Source organism: Camelus bactrianus, chromosome 3 (genome assembly GCF_048773025.1).
Source record: "Camelus bactrianus isolate YW-2024 breed Bactrian camel chromosome 3, ASM4877302v1, whole genome shotgun sequence".
NCBI lineage: Eukaryota > Metazoa > Chordata > Mammalia > Artiodactyla > Camelidae > Camelus > Camelus bactrianus.
In genome coordinates this window covers 130,973,963-130,995,972 of record NC_133541.1, presented here as the reverse complement: position 1 = coordinate 130,995,972, position 22,010 = coordinate 130,973,963, and the positions used below count along the sequence as shown (strand labels likewise).

At 48.4% G+C, this 22,010-nt stretch overlaps 1 protein-coding gene across 18 annotated transcripts; it reads right to left on the bottom strand.

Moving 5' to 3' along the window:
• Nucleotides 1–274: 274 nt before the first annotated feature.
• On the bottom strand, nucleotides 275–21,715 carry LOC141577137 (uncharacterized). Of its 18 annotated transcripts, none has more exons than XM_074361210.1 (14): nucleotides 21,630–21,711; nucleotides 19,825–20,203; nucleotides 19,072–19,207; nucleotides 16,516–16,602; nucleotides 16,008–16,168; nucleotides 15,671–15,717; nucleotides 12,995–13,123; nucleotides 12,518–12,651; nucleotides 12,056–12,108; nucleotides 11,579–11,773; nucleotides 10,109–10,273; nucleotides 9,689–9,801; nucleotides 7,738–8,281; nucleotides 6,845–7,186 (listed from the first exon to the last, which is right to left on the bottom strand). In XM_074361210.1, exons 3-10 carry the CDS (start codon nucleotides 19,111–19,113, stop codon nucleotides 11,749–11,751), a joined length of 678 nt encoding a protein of 225 aa, XP_074217311.1. In that variant the 5' UTR covers nucleotides 19,114–19,207; nucleotides 19,825–20,203; nucleotides 21,630–21,711; the 3' UTR covers nucleotides 6,845–7,186; nucleotides 7,738–8,281; nucleotides 9,689–9,801; nucleotides 10,109–10,273; nucleotides 11,579–11,748. The 18 variants fall into 18 exon arrangements, with proteins under 18 accessions (XP_074217297.1, XP_074217310.1, XP_074217313.1 ...); XM_074361208.1 differs by having other exon boundaries at nucleotides 11,579–11,769; XM_074361198.1 differs by lacking the exon at nucleotides 11,579–11,773 and having other exon boundaries at nucleotides 19,825–19,907; nucleotides 20,028–20,203.
• Nucleotides 21,716–22,010: the final 295 nt, after the last annotated feature.

Here is a 22,010-nt window from a genome sequence, read left to right as displayed (position 1 = left end):
TGGTTTGTAAGGCCTGTGACTAATGATTCCGTTACAGTGATGTATTTTGAAATTATAAGTTACTAGACACAGTATCCTCATATCACAGTTGAAAAAACTGATCCACATAAGCAAGGTGATCTGACTTATTAGTTATGAGCAGGGGCTCTTGGGCCAGCCTGCCTGAGTATAAATTCTCACTCTGCCTCCAGGGGGTTCTGTGTGAATCTTGGACAAATTATTGTTGTTTTTGTTGTCGTTGTTATTATCTGTGCCTCTTTTTCCTTACCTTTTAAGTAGCGAGGAATATGTGGACTATATCTCCTACTGTGTTGGCAGGATTAAATGAGTAAACGTCTGTGCTGCCCACTTCCCTGGGTTTCAGCATTCTCCAGGCAATCAGTGCCAAACTCAGAGGCATTCTCCACTGTCTTCGTCAGTCTGGGATGCTGTAACAAATTACCACGTGTCGGATGGCTTAAACAAACAGCATATTCCTTATGGTTTGGAGGCTGAGACTTTCAAGGTCAATGTATCCTTTAGAGGATTGCCTGCTCGAAGATGGCTGTCTTCCCAATATCTTCCTATCCCAGAGAGCAGAGAGAAGCAAGCACTCTGGGGGCTTGCATAAGAACACTAATCCCATTCATGAGGGCTCTACTCTCATGACCTCATTTTATCCTACAAATCACCTCCCAAAGGCCCCGCCTCGCAATACCATCACCCTGGGAGATGGGGTTTCGACATACGGATTTTGAGGGGATGCAAACATTCAGTCCACACATCGGCTAAGTCTCCCCAACATGCAGTCATCAAACCTGTAGCTAATTTCAAAGTAATATTTATATCTCTCTGCCCATTTCCATTCCTACATCCACTATCACTGAAGCCCTGTTACATTTTATTCCTTATTTTTCTTGTAGAGATTTAATTGATTCCTCTAACTCCAATGCTCCCCTCGCTCCAGTCTGCTTAACAGCCCTGCCAGGTAAGTCTTCCTTAAATCACCTTCCCATTTCACCTGGTTGTTTTTTAGGTGTAAATGTCAGAATCCTCTCCACACCCCATCCTATACCTTTAATCCGTTACACTACGGCTCACTATGTTATTTTCCTTTTACCAATGTAAGAAATTTCCATAAGCTTAAGAGCTTAAACCAGCACAGATTTATCAGCTTATGGCTGTGGAGGTCAGAGATCCAACACAGTTTTCACTGTGCTAAATTCAAGGTAGCAGCAGGTTTCCTTCCTTCTAGAGGGTCTAGAAGAGAATGTTTCCTTGTTGTTGTTTTTTTTTTCCAGTTTCCAGAGGTAACCCACCTTCCTTAGCTTGTGCCCCACGACTTCCTCCATTTTCATGGTCAGCAGCCTTTCTGAACATTGCTCTGTGGCTACACCTCCCTCTGATTTTAAACTCAGCTGGGAAATGTCCTCCATTTCAAGGACCCCTGTGATTACATTCGGTCCACCTGGACAATCCAGGCTACTCACCCTATTGTCTCATCTCAGGATCCCCTTGTCCCATCCCATTCAGGCATTATGAATGTGGCTGTGACACTCACCTTGTGTAACATTTCCTCTCATGAGCATTTTATGGTTCAAGGCACATATGAATGACTTTTTGTTTTTCTTCCTTAGCCTTTCTACATTCAGTATGTCTGGTGAGATTATATGAATCCTTTTTATTTGTCCCCCTGCACTAATCTTTAATAATGTATCATGGGTTTAAAATGCTAACTGATAGACAATTTAGAAGACAGAAATCCTCTAAGATTTTTGTCCTAAAATATCTGTCATGCATTTTGCCATGTACAGTAACATGTCACAGGTGGCTACCCTGTGGCCGGGGAGGGACATGATTCTGCCATCACACTCCCCTCATTCTCAGCAATGTGCTGATCACCTAACCAAGGACCTATGCTCCCCGCTGCGCTCACTTCCTCCTCCTTTCCATTGACTACCCTGTTCCCATCGCTTCCTTCATTCAGCACATCAGGATTTCATGACCACATTCTTCTCTAAATGGAATGGGTATTTGAATCTAATGTCTGACAACTGTTCTTACTGTATATGCACACACTGACCTGCACATAACCCCGTCCAGCTCTTTATTTTCCTAGAATCTCCCAGAGGAATCAGTTCCATGATGATGGTGATGATGATGATGATACTGACAATGATGACAGGGACCTCTCAAGGATTCTGATAAAGAGGGAATCAATAAAGGGAGGGAATCATTGCAAAATTGCCCCAGAGACAGGCTTAAATGTAAATAACTGCTATAGTGTTTAATGAAATTGACTAATATATAACTATTTTGAAAACTATATATTACTGAATTTAAAATTTTAACGGGAATTCTCATTCACCAGTAACCAAGATTCAACTCTAGGACCAAAGTCTAAGGATTTTGATCTTCTAAAAAATTGTCCACTAGCCTTTTAAACACGTGATCCTTTTAAAAACTTAGTGCTGGGCTGAAAATAAGCAGGATTCATATAATCTCACCAGACACAGTGAATGTGGATAGACTAAGGAAGAAAAACAAAAAGCCATTCATAACGTCTTGAACTTCACGTTGCTCACAGGAGAAAATGTTAGCCAAGGTGAGTGTCACATCAACATGACGCCTGAGTGGGACGGGGAAGCTGATCTTCCTCATCAGACATTTATGCTGATTTGTTAGATGCCAACACAGTTTCCTCATTGGATTTGCTTCTAAGAAGTATGGAAGAATTTACGTTCTACCAAAAGCAGTCTAAACATTTTCCCCTGCTGTCAGGTCTCTGGACTGAATGTCCCCACAAGAAGGACATGAATATGCTTCATAGGGAATTCTTCCTGAGAAGCAACAGGATTTTCGAGGGCAGAACTGCAGGCCCCCCATGGAGGGCTGGAGAAGGGCTAGAGGGGGCACTGGAAAAACAGCAGGAGTGAGTTCAGATACTACCGCTCAGGTCGCCAAAGACAGCATTGCTATCTCTGAGGATATGACATTCTCCCAAAAGTTCCATGAGTGAAGGTACCTGTGAACACTAAGCAGGTTGTTAAGAAACAGCAGCACATAATTTGCGTCACAGCTCAATTACAGTATGTTTTGATATTTGGAAAATAATTAGCCCATTTTCCTTTGAAACTGCAGCAGTAGCAATAGAAATAAAAAAGGCTGAGCCGTCTTGGAGGCAACAATCAATAAACAATTCTAAATCTGCAGGATTCCTTGACGATATGCAAGCAATGAGCTAGATGTGTGCTGCAGATACCTCTTACTGCAGGGCTCACTCCTGCAAAGCATAGAACTAGTTTTCTCAGCAGACAGAGGGAACCAAGTCAAGATTCCAAATCTTCAGGGATTTACTATATGGCAGGAAAGATCACACAAGTACATCCAGCCAAATATGAATAAATGTAATCAAATATTATCAAATGTGATTGGAGCACAGATGAAACAGAAATTCCTTTCACCTGGGATCTAGAGAGACTTCTTCAGAAAATGTGGCTTTGGAGATGGCCAAACACATGGGTGGAATTTTGGCAGAATTGGATGTAAGGAAGTTTAAAACTGATTCTAAAATTCATATAAAAATTCAAAGGATCCCAAATATACAAAACAATTTTCAACAAGAAAAACAAAGTTGGAAGACTTGCACTATCTGATTTTCAGCCTTTTTTTTTTTTTTTTTTTAAACTACAGTAATCAGAAAGTATGGTGTTGGTGTAAAACAGGAAAATAGAATAATGGAGCAGAATAGAATGTTCAGAACTAAACCAACACATATATAGACAATTGATTCTCAAAAAGGATGCAGTGGTGAAAGGATGTTTTCAACAAGTAGTGCTGGAAGAATTAGATAGTGATATGCAAAAAAAAAAAATGAACTTTGATCCACACCTCACAAAATATACAAAAATTAAGTCACAATGGATCATAGATCTTAATAGGAAATCTAAAACTATAAAACAGCTAGGAGAAAAAGCATAGGCTTAAGCTTTATGACCTTGGGTTTGGCAAATATTTCTTTGCTATGACACCAAAAGTATAATCTATTTTAAAAAGAAACTGATAGAGTGAACTTTATCAAAATGAAGACTCTTCAAAGCTGTTCTAAACACTGCTAAGCAAATGAAAAGACAAGCCATAGACAGAAGCTATTTGCAGATCATATATCTGATAAAGGTCTCTCTTTGTATGTGATCCAGAATAAAGGGGTCTCAAATCTCAATAATAATGCAAACACCTGAATGAATGAATGAGGCCAGAAAACACACTTCAGTAAAGATATCCAGATGGATAATAAGCATATGAAAAGATGCTGATTAAAGATGCCATTTGTCATTAGAGAAATGCTTTTAAAAACCACAGTGAGATACTAGTACACATACATACAAGAATGAATACGATTAGAAAGACCGACCTTACAAAGTGCTGGTAAGGAAGTAGAGCAACCAGAGCTGATACACACCACAAGGAATTTACAATAGTACAACCATTTTGGAAAAGTCTTTAACAGTTTCTTTAAAAAAGTTAAATACCTATCTACCATATAACCCAGATATTCCTCATCTGGTGCTTTAGAAAATAAAACATATGTCCATATAAAGACTTGTAACCAAATATTCACTGCAATTTTATTTATAATAGCTCAAGTTGTAAATAACCCATGCATCCATCAAGAAGTAAATGGAGAAACAAATGATGGTCTATCCAAACACTGCTCACAACAAACTCTTCAGTAATAACTCAGCACTAAACAATAATCTGCTGTAAGAAAAATAAGCTATTAATACAGCAACACAGATGAATCTCAAAATAATTACACTGAATGAAAGAAGTCAGACAACATAGAGTAGATACTGCATTAATCCATTCATACAAGGATCTTGAAAATGCAGACCAATATGTTGTGATGGAAAGCAGATCAATGGTTTCCAGGGGAAGAGATGGGGAGGGAGGGAGGGAAAACAAATGGCAGGAGAGAAGCTTTGTGGGTGATGGGTATGTTCACTGTCTTGAATGTGGTCATGGTTTATTGGGGATATACTTATGTCAAAACGTATTAGCTGTACACTTCATACGTGTGAAAATTACTTTGCCAAGTATAGCTCAAAGCTGTTTTAAGAAAAAAGGCACTTCAGTCCTGATCCACCTCAGCGCCTGATTGGAGCGACATGATCAGTCCCTCACCCTGTTTGCCTAACAGGAAGGTAGAAAACCTCTCACGGAAAATAACATATGGATTTTTCATTTGCAATGTCTGCCATGTAATAAAGAATTTCAAGACATGCAACATGTCAAGACTATATAACGGATAATATGAGAATAAGAAACATTAGACAAAGGATGCAAACCCCCAGGTGATGTAGGCATCAGAGTTACCAATAAAGGCTATAAAATACTTTTAATATATTCAAGAAAATAAGGAAATTATGGGAGAATAGACAACAGGGTAAAGACTTTCACCAGAGAAATATACTGGAATGTATTTTTAAGAGAAATCAAACAGATACTCGAGAACTGAAGCTTTCAGCTCTGGAAAAAGGTAAACAGAACTAATTAGGATCTCTTTTAAGTAAAACTTTCAGTAATGCCCAGTAAAATACAACAACAAATGTACCACAGAGCTAACTATGGAAAGAGAAGTTCCCAGGTGACAATACAAAGAGGACACTTAAAGCCCAGAGTGGTAATCTTGTGAGCTGATGCCACCACACCCTGGAGGGAAGGGGTTTTAATCTGCACATAAATAGAGATACAATGTCCATTTAGGAAAAAGGGTCCATACCAGATGTAGAAGACTCTTCCTTTATATCTATATAGTCAGAGACAGAGATGTAAAGTGGCAGCAGAGTTCACAGTGACACAGGGCCCTGGGCCAAGCAGTGTGAACACCTCTGCAAGCTGGGAAAGGTAGGAAGACGAATCCCTCCCTAGAGCCTCGGTGTGGAATGTAGCCTTGGCCACACGTTGGTTTTAGCCCACTGACAATGACTTTGCACTTCTGCACAATAGAACAGTGAGATGATGAATGTGTATTGCTTTAAGCCACTGAGTCTGTGGTCCTTTGTTACAACAGCAAAAGGAAAGAAACTCAGGAAACAACATGAACATTAACCCCAAGCTGCCTGCTGTGCTGGCAAGAAGTTCTTTGTCTCTGAACCTGGGGGAGTCTCCTGTCTTCTGGCAGCATCCACAAACTACCTCATGCTAACTTGACAGCTTGCAGAGGTTTAAATCTTAACCCTGCACAGTTCTTGATATTTAGTTAATAAAAATGATGGTGTCATCATGGGTATTTTTCCATCTTTTAAATACCCTTCAGTCTTCTAATAAAGCTACCTCTAATTGAGAGACAGTGTAAATAGTTTTCAAACTTCATAATAAATAACTGTGGTTTTATTTGGTTACTTAAATTATGAGTAATAATATTCACATTAGTAAAAGTTATTAAAATCAACATTGTTTAATAAAAATATCATTTCTTTTTGCATGAACATGTATTAACTACAATAAATGTTCCATGCTGTGTTCTACGATTTACTGTTAGAGCCATAAAGAGTAATATTTTCCTCAAAAGATATTATGGCAAAGGGATTTCTTTTGGTGGAACAGTTCCTACATCAAATCTGGTGCATGGCTCAGGCCACTGGGAACCTAGAGATGATAGATATTAGGAGGCATTATAAACACAAAATGATTTTTAAAGGAATTAAACAACTGGATGTGTGAAAACAAAGAATCTGAGAATATTCTAGTGAAATAAATGTACTTTTCAGCTTAAGCAAGACACTGGGTGAATAAATCTAAAATGAAAAAACCACCCAGAGATCAGCAGTGAGTCATGCATGCAGTGTGACTGATCAAAACCAAGTTGTTTCCAAACCACTGTGCAGGCTTGATGCCTTCATGAATCAAGTCTGTGTGGCACCAGGCCATCTCGAATACATGTTGATGAGGTATTTATAAGCCCTTCACCATCCCAGCACAAAGCCCACACATGAGCCACAAGACCATCACCTACACATCTGCAAAAGACACAGCATGGTGAATAGCACTTTTCTTGTTCAGTAGCCGGTGGCAGGGCACTGTGAGCAGACAGAGATACAGGGACACAGAGACACAGAGGCACTTCCCCTCACTCAGCTGATAACCTTCCGTGCATTCCTGGGGACAGGATTGTCATAAAATGCACCATGGATTGATCCTCCTCCTAGGAAAGGAACGGTAGTTCTGTCCTCAGGTTGGAGCAAGGGTGGCCGGAGGATCTCAGAAGAGCTGTTTCAGCACAACCAATAGAAATGTCTGCCACCGTGACCACGAGAGACAGGTCTCCTGCCATCCCGGTAGGCACTTGGGCTCCTCACAAAAGCTGGGCTCAGTAAAGGCTTGAGTAGAAGGCACAGACCTGAGGGATGCCCCAGCAAGAGACAGGAGGTAGGGCCTGGTTTATACTGCTCTGGGTGTATCCCAGCCTCATCCGAATACGAAATCAGAAATTTGCAAAACAGCAGAGCTGGGATGGATCATCTACTCCAGACTCCTCACCTTACAGTTTAAAGGGTGGCAGCCTTGGGAGGCAAAGCAACGTGCTAAAGGCAGAGCGTGGAAGTGGCAGCGCCAGATGAAAAGCACCATGGCAACCCCAGTTCAAGTCCGCTGACACTGAGGACGGGGCCAAGGTTTCCAACGAGGAGAATGAGACAGTGTAAATACTTTGTCCCCCCCAAAACCCCAAATGTTTACTAAGGCACAAAAACTCACCTTAACTAGCTCTCTTCTGAGGGGGCTCTCTTCTGTCTCCGTCTTTCTGTCTGTCTCCATTTCTCTCTCTCAGACACAAACACATACAATTTTGTGAAAGGGGAATTCCTGCCATACAAAGACAGACTTCACATCTTCAGAGAAACACTTGACAAAGCACATTTCCAATTCAAGTCTTTGTGTGAGGTCTGGGCACCTGGCTTATTTTCTAGAACAATAGGTGGTTCCAAAATCAGGAGATCATCTTCCCCAAAGGAAGAGTCCTGGTCCGTGTTGATGAAGCTGGGGGTGTCACATTTCATGAGCCCGTTCGGCTCCTCCTCTGGCCACCTGCTGCATCTGATGGCTTCCTGGAGCCGAACATCACTGTCAAGGGCTATGGTTGGGATACCAGCTTTGGCCTTGTCCAAGCGGTCCACTTCATTGACGTAGCAGTGAAAGAGGGGCCTAGATTCGTCATTGTGCTGCCAGAGAACCCCTTGGTCACCAGCGGTCTTCCAAAGTCCGACACAAAGCTTTTCAGTCTGAATCTCTTCTCGGGAGACTCCGCATTGCAATAAAGAAAACCAAAATAAAAGATCGCTCACACTCTAGCTCGGTGACCTGAAGACTTATAGTTTTTGATATCTGCTGAGAGCAAATCCCTGCCCAGAGCATGCTGACAAGCACTGGAAGTGAGAGACATCACTTTCGAACACATACAATTACACCCAAGGCAAAAGTCTCGTGAGGGCCCTTGGACCATCCTGAAAAGACATCGCTCCCTGAGAATCCTCAATACTGGTGCATCGCACACCAGTGTTTCTCAGTGGGACACTCAGATCATCTTCATCAGAATTAGTTAAAGTGCTTCTTAAAATGCAGAATTCTGGGGTGCACACCCTCAGAGTCTCCAGAATTAGGGACAGGCAGTCTGTATTTTCATAGCCACCAAGATCACTAAACATGCTCAGGTTTAGCACCGTGGTCTACATCGGGTCACCTGAGCATCGACAATGCTGTCTCATGGGGTGGGGGGGTGCCATATGTGTCAGTGTGCTGTCCTACACACGTGTCTCCCCTGATTCTCAGAACTGACAGTGCAGTCCCATTGGGCAAGAAATACCACCATTTCACAATGCATACGCAGGGCGCCTGACTGACAGATACAATCAGTGCTAGGAAAGGGGACAAAACTCAGGTTCCTCATCGCTTGTTTCACTTACTGTGGGACAAATGATCAATTCAAGGGTAATAAATCAGTGTATGAGTGAATAACATGACTCTCGTTAGTCCCACGAGTGCCTGGAAGAGCGAGCCTGGGCACACTGAGAATCATAACAGCCCATCTACTTAATTGTCATCCTCCCCAGATTTATGTAAAGGTTACTTCCACCCAGGCAGTTACCCCTGAAGGGCAAGAATCATGTCCGAACACACTCTCAAATCCAGAACAGAACCTGACAACAATTAGGCTCTGGGGTCTGTGTTTAGCGAGTGTGGAATCTCAGTGATGCCAGCTCTTAGACCTTGCCTTCCCATCCCACCCCTCACGATATGGCCCTTATGACCAGCTCTCCCGGGGCTGGGGCCACGGGACCCATTTACAGGACTGGAAGAATCTGATCATGTAAACCAACCCACAGATTATCATCAAGAGTCACCTGCATTTCAGGGATCAGTAATCCCAGAAGCTTTGCAGTTCAGGCAGGTGAGGGATTTTTATATCAGCTCTGTCTTCTACTGTGACTGCCTGGGTGACATCAGAAAAGGAATTCTCAAAAGCCTGAGCTTTTCCTTTCAGGAATAATCTAAATAAAAAATCTCGTTGACCACTCAACAAGTGTGATGTGAAGATCGATGATTTACACAGGAGTACAACATTCACTAGGTCATGGATTTAGAATCAGAGAAAAATCATTTGAGAAAGATTGACAGAATGTAGCTTTAATGCAAATTTAAGTATTCTTACCTTTCAGTAAATCATCTTCTTCCCCAACTTATCACTTCACCCAAGTTTAAAAGATGTTTGAGAACAGGGATGAGTGTGCCAGCAATCTGGGACCCAATAACCTAAAATGTCACCTAGGAAAAAGAGGGGAGTAACACATTTTTAAAAAGCATGGTGAGGATGGCGGGGCCATCCCCCAACTCCAGACTAAGAAGCTCTAAGTAATAGATTTCCTGCCTGCCTGTGGCATCAGGTGATGTGAAAACCCACCCAGAAACCTCACTGTCCAGCAGCTCCTCCGTAACACAGGCTACACTTTCTCAGAATTAAGAATTGGGGCCAGTAACCACTTTGCTGAAGAATAAAGACAAAGAAGAAAAAGAGAGTTCTGCCCCTCCCCAGGGGAGAGCCCAGACCTTGGGCTGCATGCACTGAGCCTACCTCCCAGGAGAAGGATAAACTGGAGAAGGGCGTCCTGCGAAACTGGGACAGCAAATGTTGAGATGGGAACAAATTGACCGGCTGGCCAGGGACAGCCCCCTCCGTCGCTGCCTTGGCGGCTGCCTCCGCCCCCTCAGCACATCCTGCCCACTTCCGGTGGTTAAGCTGTCAGGGAAACAGTGCTTCGCGACCTGGGGCAACAGAGGCTGCCCCCAGGCCAAGCTGCGGGGGAAATGGGATATAAACCACCAGCTCCCAAGCGGCAAGCTCCATACCCCCGCCAACAACCCGCCGCCCCCGCAGCCTACAGCACCCCCGGGGCAATATGTCCTGGAGAAGGGTGACCCGGGAATGAGGGGCAGCAGAGGCCACCCCCACGTCAGGCCTCCAGAGAGATGGGAGCTTATCCTCCAGCCCGCCAGGGGCAGACCCCCCCTCCTCTCCAACCCCTGATGTCACCGCGCCCACCTCCCAGGAGCAACCTGACCGGGTGTGGGGTTTCAGGCTAATCTTGGTCGGGAGAGGCCGTACCCAGGCCAGGTCAAGGGAGAGGAAAAGAAGTGGCCCCATTAGGCGGGGCAGCCGGCCGTCGCAGCTGCCTCTGCCCCTCGACAGCATCGCGCCCGCCTCCCAGGAGCAAGCTGACCTGGAGACGGGCATCCGGCTTTTGGGCAGCAGAGTACGCCCCCAGGTTTGGCCGTGGGAAAGAGGAGAGCAAATTGACAGGCTCCGCGCTGCAGATCCTCTACCCCTGCCGTCGCCTCCCCCACACTTTAAAGGCACTTCCCAGGGCGCCCCTCCCCCAGCAGGCTAAATGGGACAGGTGTGTCTGGTGATCTGAGGCAGGAGAGGCCACTCCCACACCAGGCCATCGGGGAGACGGGAGCCAAACCACCAGCTCCCCATGGCAGCCCCCTTCCCCCACAGCAGCCACCGCTCCTGCCCCCTGACCTCACGGTGGCCGCCTCTAGGGAGCAGGCTGACCTGGAGATGGACGTCCGGCGAACTAGGGACAACAGGGAACGCCCCCAGGGCAAACCATGGGGAGAAATGGGAGCAAATGGACCAGGTCCATGGGAAAACCTGCTGCTGCTGCCACCACCCCCAACGTAACACGCCCGCCTCCTGGGGCCAGGCTGACTAGGATACACGTGTCTCTTAACCCAGGGCAAGAGACACCGCCCCCAGGACAAGCCGCGGGGAAGATGGGAGCAAATGGGCCCGCTCCCCCGCTGCAGGCCCCCGAACCCCGCCACCCGTGCACAATGACTACCCTGCCTCCCGCCCCCAGCAGGCAAAGTGGGAAAGGGTTGTCCCGGGACCTGGCGCAGCAGAGGCCGCCTGCAGGCCACGCGGCACAGACATGGGAGCTAATCCTCAAGCTCCCCCGGGGCAGCCTCCCTATCCCCGCAGCCACCAACTTCCCAGCCCCCTGACTGCACCGCACCCATCTCCCAGGAGCAAGCTCACCTGGAGTCGGACCTCAGGCAAATCTCTGGCGGCAGAGGTCGCCCCCAGGCCAGGCCGCGGGGGAGAGAAGAAATGGAGCAGCTCCCTGGAACGGACCCCAACCCCCAGCCGCCGCCGCCGCCGCCGCCGCCTCCCAGGACCAAGCTCACCTGGAGACCGGCGTCCCGCCTCTACGGCAGCAGAAGCCGCCCCTGGCTCCGCCGCGGGGGAGAGCGGAGCGAATTGACCGGCTTCCGTGCGGCAGACCCCCTATCCCCGTGGGCCCTGCACCTTAACGTCACCGCCTCCACTCCCCACTCAGCTTGCTGAGTGGGACAGGTGTGTGCAGCGACCTGGGGCAGCAGAGGCCGCTCCCAGGCCCGGCAGCCGGGAGAAGGCAGCTATTCCATCAGTTCGCCAGGGGCAGCCCTGCTCCGCCCCCTTGCCGCTGCCACCGCCCCCTGACCTAACCGCCCCACCACCCAGGAGCAAGCTTACCTGGAGTCCAACATCTGGCGAATCTCCGGCGGCCAACGCCCCCCCAGGCCAGGCTGCAGGGAAGAGAAGAAATCGACCGGCTTGCCCGGGCAGCCTCCCACCAACCGCCGCCGCCGCCGCCGCCGCCGCCGCCCCCTCCGCCACCCCAGACCATTGCACTAATCTCCCGGGGTCAGGCTGACTGCGAGGATGTGCACTTGCCTTCTGACCATGGCCACGTGCCTGAGCACCTTCCTGCACCCCTACACTCCCTGTACCTCTGCACCCCTGCCACTCTCTGCCCTTCCGCACTGCCTGCACCCCCGCATCCCCTGAACTGCCTGCACCCTCCACAGCCCCTGCACCCCTGCCACCACTTACACCTTTGCACTGCGTACACTCCTGCACCCCTGCTTGTCCCACACACCACCTCTTGGGCCTGTGGCAGAGTCTCTGCTGTTAGACCAATGCACAGGAACTCACATCTTTGCCAGTATATGATGCATCAGTGGACGTCTGGGGTTGGCTGCAGGAAGGTACATGTTCCCGGTCACTAGCCTGGGCCACTAGGGTGATCTCTGTGAAGTCACCCAGGACGGGCTCAGAGATGCTGTTCTCTGGGAAGAGAGGAGTTGAAACCGGTCTTGAGGGCAGAGCTGTGCTCACCAGGTCGTCCACGCTTCATGTTTTACACGGGGTTTCGGAGAAGTGAAATTGATCCGGCCAAGTAAGACCGGCCTGCTGTGCGCCCAACTCAGTCCTGGGCTCTGAGGCAGACCGACTGGCTCCTACCATCAGGACAGAGTTTGGGCACCTGAATGGTCCCTTGGAGGCATCCTATCACTTCTCAGGAAGAAGTCTGGCTGCTTCCACCCTATGGCCCTCCCTCCCACTGTGCTGGCCTCAGGAAGGTTCCTTATTTGGGGAAGAAGGCAGCCCACCCCCTACCCCACCCCTCACCTTTCTCTAACCCAGGCTGGTGCTTTCTCTGCCCTTCAGAGTCTGGAAAGCCATTTCTCTTCAGGTATGTCCCTTCTGAGATGGACTTGCTTCCACTCAATTCTAGGCGAGGATGCACCATGGAATGCACTGGGTAAGAGAACCAAAATAAATAGTTTCTTCTGTGAGGTTTTCTGTTTATCTACTGGGGCTGGGCTGTGTGTAGTTTGCTACAGCTATTCGTGCGAGAGGCTAAACCCACCCGTGTGTCCTTGTTTTCATCTCCCCGCTGTCTTTGGGTTTTCCCTAGACACTCCTGAGACATTTACTTCTTTTAATTTTATTCCTGTTATTACACAGGAGCCCTACTGACATGGAGGTAAGGTGTTGGGGGAGCGGGACAGAGCAGGGCATTTGTAGTCCTGTGATTAGTTCTCATTGAGCCTGTGCCCTGAGCTGTGACCTCCACAAGTGTGTCTATTTCCCAAACCCCAATTTGGGTGACACAGAAAGTATTTCCCTTCCCCCAGGTAGGTTAGGCTCTGGTAAAATAATTTCTCATAAAAAAAAAAAAAACACAACCCCCCACAATGGAAGAGAATGTTCTGGGTGTATTTCAATAGAGCTATTTTTTTCCTTTCCTGGCAGGAACCATGAGGAGTTTTCCTATGATCTTCACTCTGAGAACAGGATACGGTCCTGGAGGTAAAATGCATGAAAAAGAGCAGGGGGCCCCTCTGACTGGCCCCTTGGAGTTGTCACACTCGGACTTCCCCACGCTGAGCCTCCAGCTGGCCTCAGGGACCTGTTAAATCTGCCTGCCCCCGGGGTTCTTACAAAAGCGGGTTCTGCCCTGGGAGCTGTGACTCTCCAAGCCTGCCCGGCTGCCTCTCTGTGTTGGGAGCAGCTTTCCCCCTCAGTTTTCTTGTGGATCTAAGAAGAGCAGTGGGTTTGCAGCTCCCTCAGCTCTGGTGTTGTCTTCAGGACAGAAGGAGCAACTTCTGAGCTCCACACGAGCTGGACCAGAGGCTGGAAGCCTCCCCTCCTCTGCCTCCATGCAGACAATCAGTGGCTGTGGTTCTGGCCGAGTTTCTGAAGATGTGGATTTAAACACACACATCCCAGCCCCCACAGGAGCACACAGTCCCATATATCCCTACAACTTCCACTGGTAACTACGGAACTGATGAGGACACGGGTTTCGGGGCTGCAGAGGCCTGACTGCATGACTTTCTCCGTGGCCTATTAATGTGGTTGTTATGGGCCTTGTCTGAAGTGGCTTGCTTACCGCACCTGGTACATGGGAAATATAAAATAAGTACTAGAACCTCCACTTTTTCTCCCTCTTGGGCCTTCCATCCTAAAAAGTAATACGTGAACTCAGAAGGCCTAGTCACCACAATGAGGTCCGTCCAGCCCGGCTCTCCTGAGTGATGGACACTGACTTGCGCATTAACTTGGAACAGTAGGGGAACCGCCTTCCTCTAACTGGGCCTCTCCCCACACCAGGAACGCCCTCAGCTGAGAAGGGGCCAACTCCCCCATTGAGGTGTGTGCTGGTGGCTTCAGTGTGACCTGGCCCTGCCGGGACATGAACCTGCAGTTAGGTGGAGTGTCAGGAGGAGGGGGGTCCCTGCTGGGGCAGCAGGGGGCCCGGTAGAACCCTGCGCAGCCTGGTGCCTGGGGCTCCCCAATATCTCCTACGGCCCCCGGGTCGGCTCTGGTCTGGGCCACTCCATGCACCCTCCCAGTATCTTTTCATTAAGTCCCTTTTTTGCTTTTATCAGCCAGAGGTGGCTTCTGTTGCTTGTTCAGTGAAACAGTGCATCAGGAAACCAGACTATTTCTAAGATCAGTAAAATACGAACTTTGGTCAGCTCGCCGGGCAGACCGTGCAGCACAAATTCCCGCACAGGGCTGTGCAAATGCCTTACGTGAAGGGTCCTCATCATCTGTCTTCAGAGATACAGAAGCTCGTGGTTCAGGTAAAACCTCAGGGAGGGATTGAGGAATCCAAAGCTGGTTGGTTTCAAAGACTAACCGGTCAGACCAGACCCCTGAGCTGTGGTCAGAAGCCTGGCTCAATGTCACGCAGACTCAGCACCCTAAGTGTCCGGTGGGGCCGGTGCTGTTTCCTTTACAGGCTCTCGTTGGGGAGTCACTGTAGCCCCTTACACTCAGCAGGGAATCCAGCCCTCTTAGCCCCCACCCTGAGTGTTCCATGACACAAATCTCGGGAGTGTTTAATTTTCATCTTTGTTTAGGAGGATGAAGGTGGGGCAAGAGGAGAGATAAATTCACACTTAGTGACACCAAGTCACAGCCAGTACCTTCTCCTCGGAGAGCTATGTGCTCCCACAGTGGTGGCTGGGGGGCTGGGCAGAGCCCCTCCTCTGGTCACAGAGGGACTCACTCCTCTGACTGCAACTGATGGGTTGGACAACCAATCCAGAGGGGACAGAGCATCTTTCCCGGGAATTTGGAACTGACACACAGAAATTAATTTCACTCATCTGGGGATTGGGAGGAGGGTGGGAATCAAATGAAACCAGAGCAGGAGAGAAAGTTACAAGTGAATGAGAGAGAGACAGAGAGACTGAACTTGTGAGAGTAAATAGTGTGAAGGAAGGATTACAATCAGGGCACAGAGGAATTCCAGCTCCTGGCAGTCTAGTGTGTCCCAGCCCATCAACAAACCTGCGGGATGGTTAACATCATTCCAGTTTTGCAGATTAGGAAACAGGCTGAAAGAGACGGGGGTTGGCTTTGGGTGCACAGTTAATTTAATTGCCACTGGACCCCTCACTTCCCACTGCCTGAAGGCACCATGATCCTCACAGGGACCCTGCAGTGCTGACAGCCTAGCACCCTGATCAAAGGGACCCTGCGGGAGTGGGAACCTCTCTGAGTTTGGAGAGTTCCCTGCACCGAGTTTCCATGCATCAGCCGGCTCCCGCTCACCCCAGGTTAACGTCTCCCCAGCTGTGTAGTCCCCCGACCCGCTTCCCTCCCTGCCAGGCACCCCCGTCCTTACCACCGAGTGTACTGCAGGAATTCAGGCACAGGGATGCCCAAAGCAACACGAGCCCACCGGCTGTACAAACAGCAGACTCCCAGCCCCACCTGGGCTCCATGGGGATAGTAGGTGTCCTCACCTTTCATGTACCTAAGGCAATCTGTTTCTTCAGCTGGAGGCTATAGAGAAAAATAAAAGGTCCAAAACATTGTTCAGTGAGGAATTCCTCCAAGGACCTGACTTCAGAGTCTACAACCAGTTGTGCTGGCCGCTCTTACCCCCGGACTTTGGGTGAGGTGGATTATTGATCAGCACAATCGCCGGTGGCCCAGCTCCTGGGCTTGGCTGCCCAGAGGGGGCTGGGGGAATGGGTAAGGCCAGGGCACTCAGGAAGAGCACAGAGGACCTGACATCTCGCCTCCGCAGTTGTAAACCCTTCCCCAAATCTCAAGGCATCGGACAGAATGCAGCCACCACAATAATGAGATGTTCCCATCTCTTCACTCACTCCTGTTGGTTCACTTACGTGCTGAGCATCCACTGGGTCACAGGACATGACACACAGGATGGCCGATGGGACAGGCTTGGTACTTCCCCCTGGATCCTGTTCAATCTGATGGAAGAATGATCACTCATAAACGGTTTCTCAAAAGGATGCATAGACAGGAGACAAACTGCAGAGTGAATCAAATTTTAAAATATAAATGAAGATCCCCCAGTCTCCCCGCCTAAGGTTAACAGCATAAAGAAAATTGATCTTGCCTTTGGTCACCAAGGAAGTGGTCACCCTCTCTCAGGAGGAAAGGAGAGTTAATCTTTGAGCAGGACACAGAAGTGCTCCATCGAATTGGACCAGGACCTCTGCATTCATTCAGCAAATCTGTATAAGCTCCTACTACTTATGGGAATCTAGTAACTATACCCGTTCCCAAGGCTCTTGGGCTTTATTAGTCAACAAAATAGACACGACTCCCCATCACTGGGGGCTCAGAGTTTTAGCAGAGAAAACAGGCAACATGATGGGGGTAGCAAGAGGTTGGGGAAAAATAAGAGTGATAGGAGCAAACTCAGGTGATGGTGGTGGGGTGGGAGGCAGGCAGGAGGGAATAAGGCAATCCTGGCAGATCTCAAGGAGTAATGAACTTGAAGCAGAATAGATCCGGAGGAAGAAGGAAGAGCCGGAGCCAGAGGCCTCCAGAGTGATGGGGAGAGTGTGGGCGGAGAGGCAGAGCAGGCCGGGTCCTCGAAGACTTTGGGACGACTTTGGCTCCTAATGGAATGGTGACCCTTTTAGTGAGTTTTGATGGGATGGGTGATGTCCAATTTATGCTTTTGTTTTGGGTTTTCTTGGGAGGAGGTTAATTTATTTATTTTAGTGAAGGTGCTGTAGTTTGAACCCAGGATCTCATGCATGGTAAGCATGCACTGTATCACTGAGCTACACCCACCCCCTCAATGTATGCTTTTATAGGCTCCCTCCGACTCTGTGTGGATGAGATTGTAGAAAAGCAAAGATGGAAGAAGTAGGCTGATTGGTGTCCAACAAGGGGTTGAAGGTGGCTCCTAGGAGGGTGGGGAACAGGGAGTACGTGGTTAATGAATTCAGAGTAGCCAGAATTTTCTAACAAGCTGGATTTGCTGTCTGTGTGTGTGTAAGAGAAAGAGAAAGAAAGAACATGGTTCCAACATCTGGACCTGGCAAATGGGATGGATGTCCTCTCCATCCACAGGGGATGGGACAAGATGGGGCTGAGCAGGTGGAAAGGGGCTGGAATCAGCTCAGTTCTTCAATGTCATGATTAAGGAGTCTATTAGATATTGCCACAGAAATGCCTAATAGGTAGAAGAGTCTGGGGTTTTTTTTCTTTCTTTTTAACATTAAAAAATATAATTTAAATGTATTAATTTTATTATGTGAATGGATTTGGAATTTTATTTCATGCCAAGGTATATGTTATAATAGCCAAATGGAAAATATATCAGAAAAGGGGAGAAATGAGGGCTTTCACATAAACTGACTGTCCATAACGTAGGTAAAATTTCAATGAAACAGTCTTCAGTGCAAAAACCTCATCTTGGTGTTACATAAAATTAAATGAAAAAGGACTATGTTGATGTATCATTATTTCATGTTACATAGTAGCCCCAAACAAACACACTGTTTAACTATGAGGCTTGTAGAAATACTATTCACTTTATTGACATAAATACAGAAATGCAGAAAGGTTCTAAGGTAGAATAAGCATCTTAGTGGAAATAATAGAGATCTGAGCATTTCACATGATATGTATGGACTGATTCAAAATTTGGAAAAGTAATTTACACAGTAGAACATATGTATGAATGTGAAAGCAAGATGAATGAAAGAGAAAAAATATGAGTATCAGGGAGAGAGTTCCAAATGGAAAAGGCCAATCAGGGAGTTTTGGACAAATCGAGAAATTGATGGCATGTCAATTTCCAAGTCTGGTTGCTTCCACCAAAAGTATAGCTGTGAGATAGAGGAGAGACCCAGGACCCAACTCCGAGGCACATTCGCAGTAAATACTTGGAAAAAAGAGGAGACGTTGGCAAAAGACCAGCCAGTGGATCGAAAGCAGAGCGATGGGCTGGAGGCCAAGTGAAGCAGGAACACGGGGGAGGAGAAATGGAAGAGCTGGGTCAAATGCTGCCAAAGGGCCACGCATGATGAAGACTAAAAACTGACCACTATATTTAGCAACGTGGGGTCACTGATGGCCTTGACAGTGCAGTTTCCATAGAGCGAGGGATCAGGGGAAAAGCCAGAGTGGGTGTAAAAGGGAATGGCTCAAGAGAATATGCAGACAGTGTGTTTAAACGACTCATTAAAGATTTGCTGCAAAGACATGGGGTGGCAATTGGTGGGGGCCAATTAGAGTCAAGGAGTGCTGTTTGTTTCTTTTAAGAGGATGGACTTTTATATACTGATAGGAGCCAACTAGCAGGAGAACAAAATAGATGAGGTAGTGACAGAGAGGATGGATGTGGGAGTGACAGCCCGGAGAAGATTGTATGGATGGGCCCCCTGGTGACTTTTGGATGATCTGGCTTTCGATGTCACCTGTAATAAGAGGTGGGGCAGCGAGAGTGAGGTCACAGACATCAGAAGGCGAGCGGATGTGCTGGGAGTTGCTGGTGAAAGTTCTCTTCTGTTGGCTTCAGTTTGCTTGGTCAAAGTAGAAAAGTAAACTTACCAGCTGAGGGACGAGAAGGAAGAGTTACTGAAGTCATGAGCAGAAGATACAAAACAGCCTTCAGGGACAATGGGACAGTGAAAAGAGCAGAGGGAGACGGGGGGAGTGTGCTCCCAGAAAGTTACGTTTTATCTTTGAGGTCCCCAAGTGTTGGATGTGTGATTGCCCTTCCTGCTGTCTACGAAATAAAAATTGAGTATGGTTCAGGGAAAATGCTATTTCATTCTAAGAGGCTGCCTGTTTCTCAGGAACGGTCATCTTAAACTGCAAACACTACAAAAATGTTGAAAAGAAGAACTTGTGTACCCAATGACCCACTATTTTCTATAAATTTGGTTGCTATTTAGTTCCCCTATCAATACCACAGAACCGATACTGCCTAGGATGGAGATACATCGATGCTTAAATGGAAATGAAATCTGTATCTTTTTCCTAAACTCCATGGCTTCCTTAACATCCCATTCCCCTTGGAATTTAGGGGTGTCCGGTATAAGAAATAAGAAACAGTTTGAGAAAATCCCGGCTCAGAATTACACAGCACAACCTCAGCTCAGAAGTATACAGCCATAAAAATGTTTAGAAGCAAAACTCCATAACTACTCTTAAAGAATTTTGCAAACCTGGGCCTGCCCAGATGTTTCCAAACTGGAAAGGTACTCCAATCAGTTGACCGGTACGGGAACCAGAGGCTGGTCAGCCTTTTCTGTAAAAGCCAGAGAGTAAATATTTTCAGTTTTGCAGATCATTTTGTTGTAACCATGCAGGTCTGCAATAAGAAAGCGAAGAGCACTGGGAGACACGAAACAAATGGGCATGCCCACACCCTCCCTTCCACTCAGGGCAGCTTCTCTGTGGTGGGGAGCTTTGCCACAATGACTTGTTTCTTTGTTTCCATTGGTTTCTTTGTTTCCACCTTACTGCTCAAACTCAGAACTTCAAGTGAGCCTGGTCCTTCAGCATCCATGCAGAAAGAAGGCTGAGCGGGGGTGGGGATCCCACCTGACAGAGAAGAGAGATGGCTTGTCAACATGACACGAGACAATCACACCTTCCGGGGTGAAAGGGAACAAAGATAAGGGAGGGGCACAGCAGTGGGACCCCTGGGTCACCTGCCAGGCTTGCTCTCCCTCCACGGCCAACCTGGGGGCCTGGGTGGTGTTGGTACTCAGCTACAGTGATTAGGCTGAGGGGACTCAGGATAAAGGACCCTCCGTCTCCACACCGGGTCCCAAACGCAGCCTCTCTAAGTCTACCCTCTGAATTTCTGGAACTCAGCTGGAAGAATACATGATCAGGCCAGACCCAGAGCCCAAGCCAAACACGACAAAGGTCACGTGGGGTTGTAACCCGGTGCTCAGCGGTCGGGGTCTCCTTGCAAATCTGCAGAAATCCCTGTTCTGCCTCATTCCTTGGAGAAACCCCACATCTCTTCCTGCTCTGTCTGTTCTTCTCTTGAGGCTATTGTCCTGGAGGGATGCAGAGTCCTTGAACCTGGCCCTCCAAACGTACATAAGCAGCCTGTTCAATAAAACAAATTATGCACTTTTTCACATTTGCCAGTTTTTTGATTCCAGAAAGGCTGCGGGACTCTTTCTCACTGTCTCCTGTGCCCCCACCACTTGGTGGCCCTCTCCTCATGGAAACACGATTTCCCACAACTGCACCCTGCCTCCCAGCTTGTCAGAGGGGAGTGACCCACAAAGACACAGGTGTTTGTGAGGATCCTGTCCCCCAGCAGAAAGCCTACTCCTGGAGCCACGGACAGGGATCTGGCCTCCTGAGCCGCTCAGCTCTAATTGAAAGCCTAAACTGGGGACCCCGAACATTGCTGACTGACTTTCTGAGTCACCTGGGCTGGAAGGGCCTGATTTTTCTTTCCAAGAATGGATGTAGCGCAGCCTCCATTTTCAGGGCTGACATTCATGACGTATCTAGTTCCCCCAAATGCACCCCAGGAAGGAAAGGCCCTTCCATCCCACTGGTTAGAAACCCAGCCCAGGGGAGTTCCGAAGCACTGCATTGCTGTCAGGTCCAGCATCCCTGCAGAGTGGCCCCTGCCCCTGAATGAGCCCCTTCCCTGGGCCTTCCCTGCCTCGACATGACCACACCCCAGGTGGTGCTGGGGAAGGCAGGGAGTGCAGTGAGGGGAGGGGGGAAGCAGAGCCCCTTGCTCTGGAGTGAGGAGACCACAGAGAAAGGCACACACCACCCCGACCCTATACCCCAAACTCTTAGCCCCGCCAACACAGGGGCCGCTCTGCGCCCTCTCACCGTGGCTCTCCTGTGAGTCTTCACCCAACCCGACATCTGGCACCCAAGCCCTACCTCCCCTCTTATGACAGATCCCGTCTTCTTGGAAACTGCCTAGCAGCGCGTATTCAAGGCCGGCAGCGGGCCTGGCGGATCTGCACTTCAGGTGCCCTACCTGGCCAGCCGTGCGTGCCTGGGCTCAGTCCTCTATCTTGCCCACCGGTAGACTGGGTCCACGTCCGGTGCAAGCGGAGGCCACGGAGCCCAGGCTGATCCCCACACACGGACAGGTGAGGGTGCCCCCGCCCCGCTGCCCCGCTGCCCCGCCCACTGGTGGCAGCAACGCCCCAGCCTCCGGCCGGCGCCACCTGCAGATCAGGACTTCCGCGCGGCCCTGCCCTCCCCGGCCCCGCCCAGCTGTCCCATAAGCCTCCCCCCACCCCCGTCCTGGCTGCGCCCTGGCTCCCATTGGCTCCGCAAGTTCTGCCCTCGCACAACTAGACTCGGGAGGACGCACGACGCAAGCGCTAGGGGAGGGCCCCGCGGAGTTGCCATG

Bases quoted from the DNA above. Each gene is read 5' to 3' on its own strand.
- LOC141577137 (XM_074361196.1), bottom strand. From the start codon at position 19,113: ATGTCTGTGACCTCACTCTCGCTGCCCCACCTCTTATTACAG. The intron at 16,603-19,071 runs GTGACATCGAAA...TTCTTCCATCAG, and splicing joins TGCCCCACCTCTTATTACAG to ATTGAACAGGATCCAGGGGG. The intron at 10,274-12,055 runs GTAAGCTTGCTC...TTTCCCTGACAG, and splicing joins CGCCAGATGTTGGACTCCAG to CTTAACCACCGGAAGTGGGC.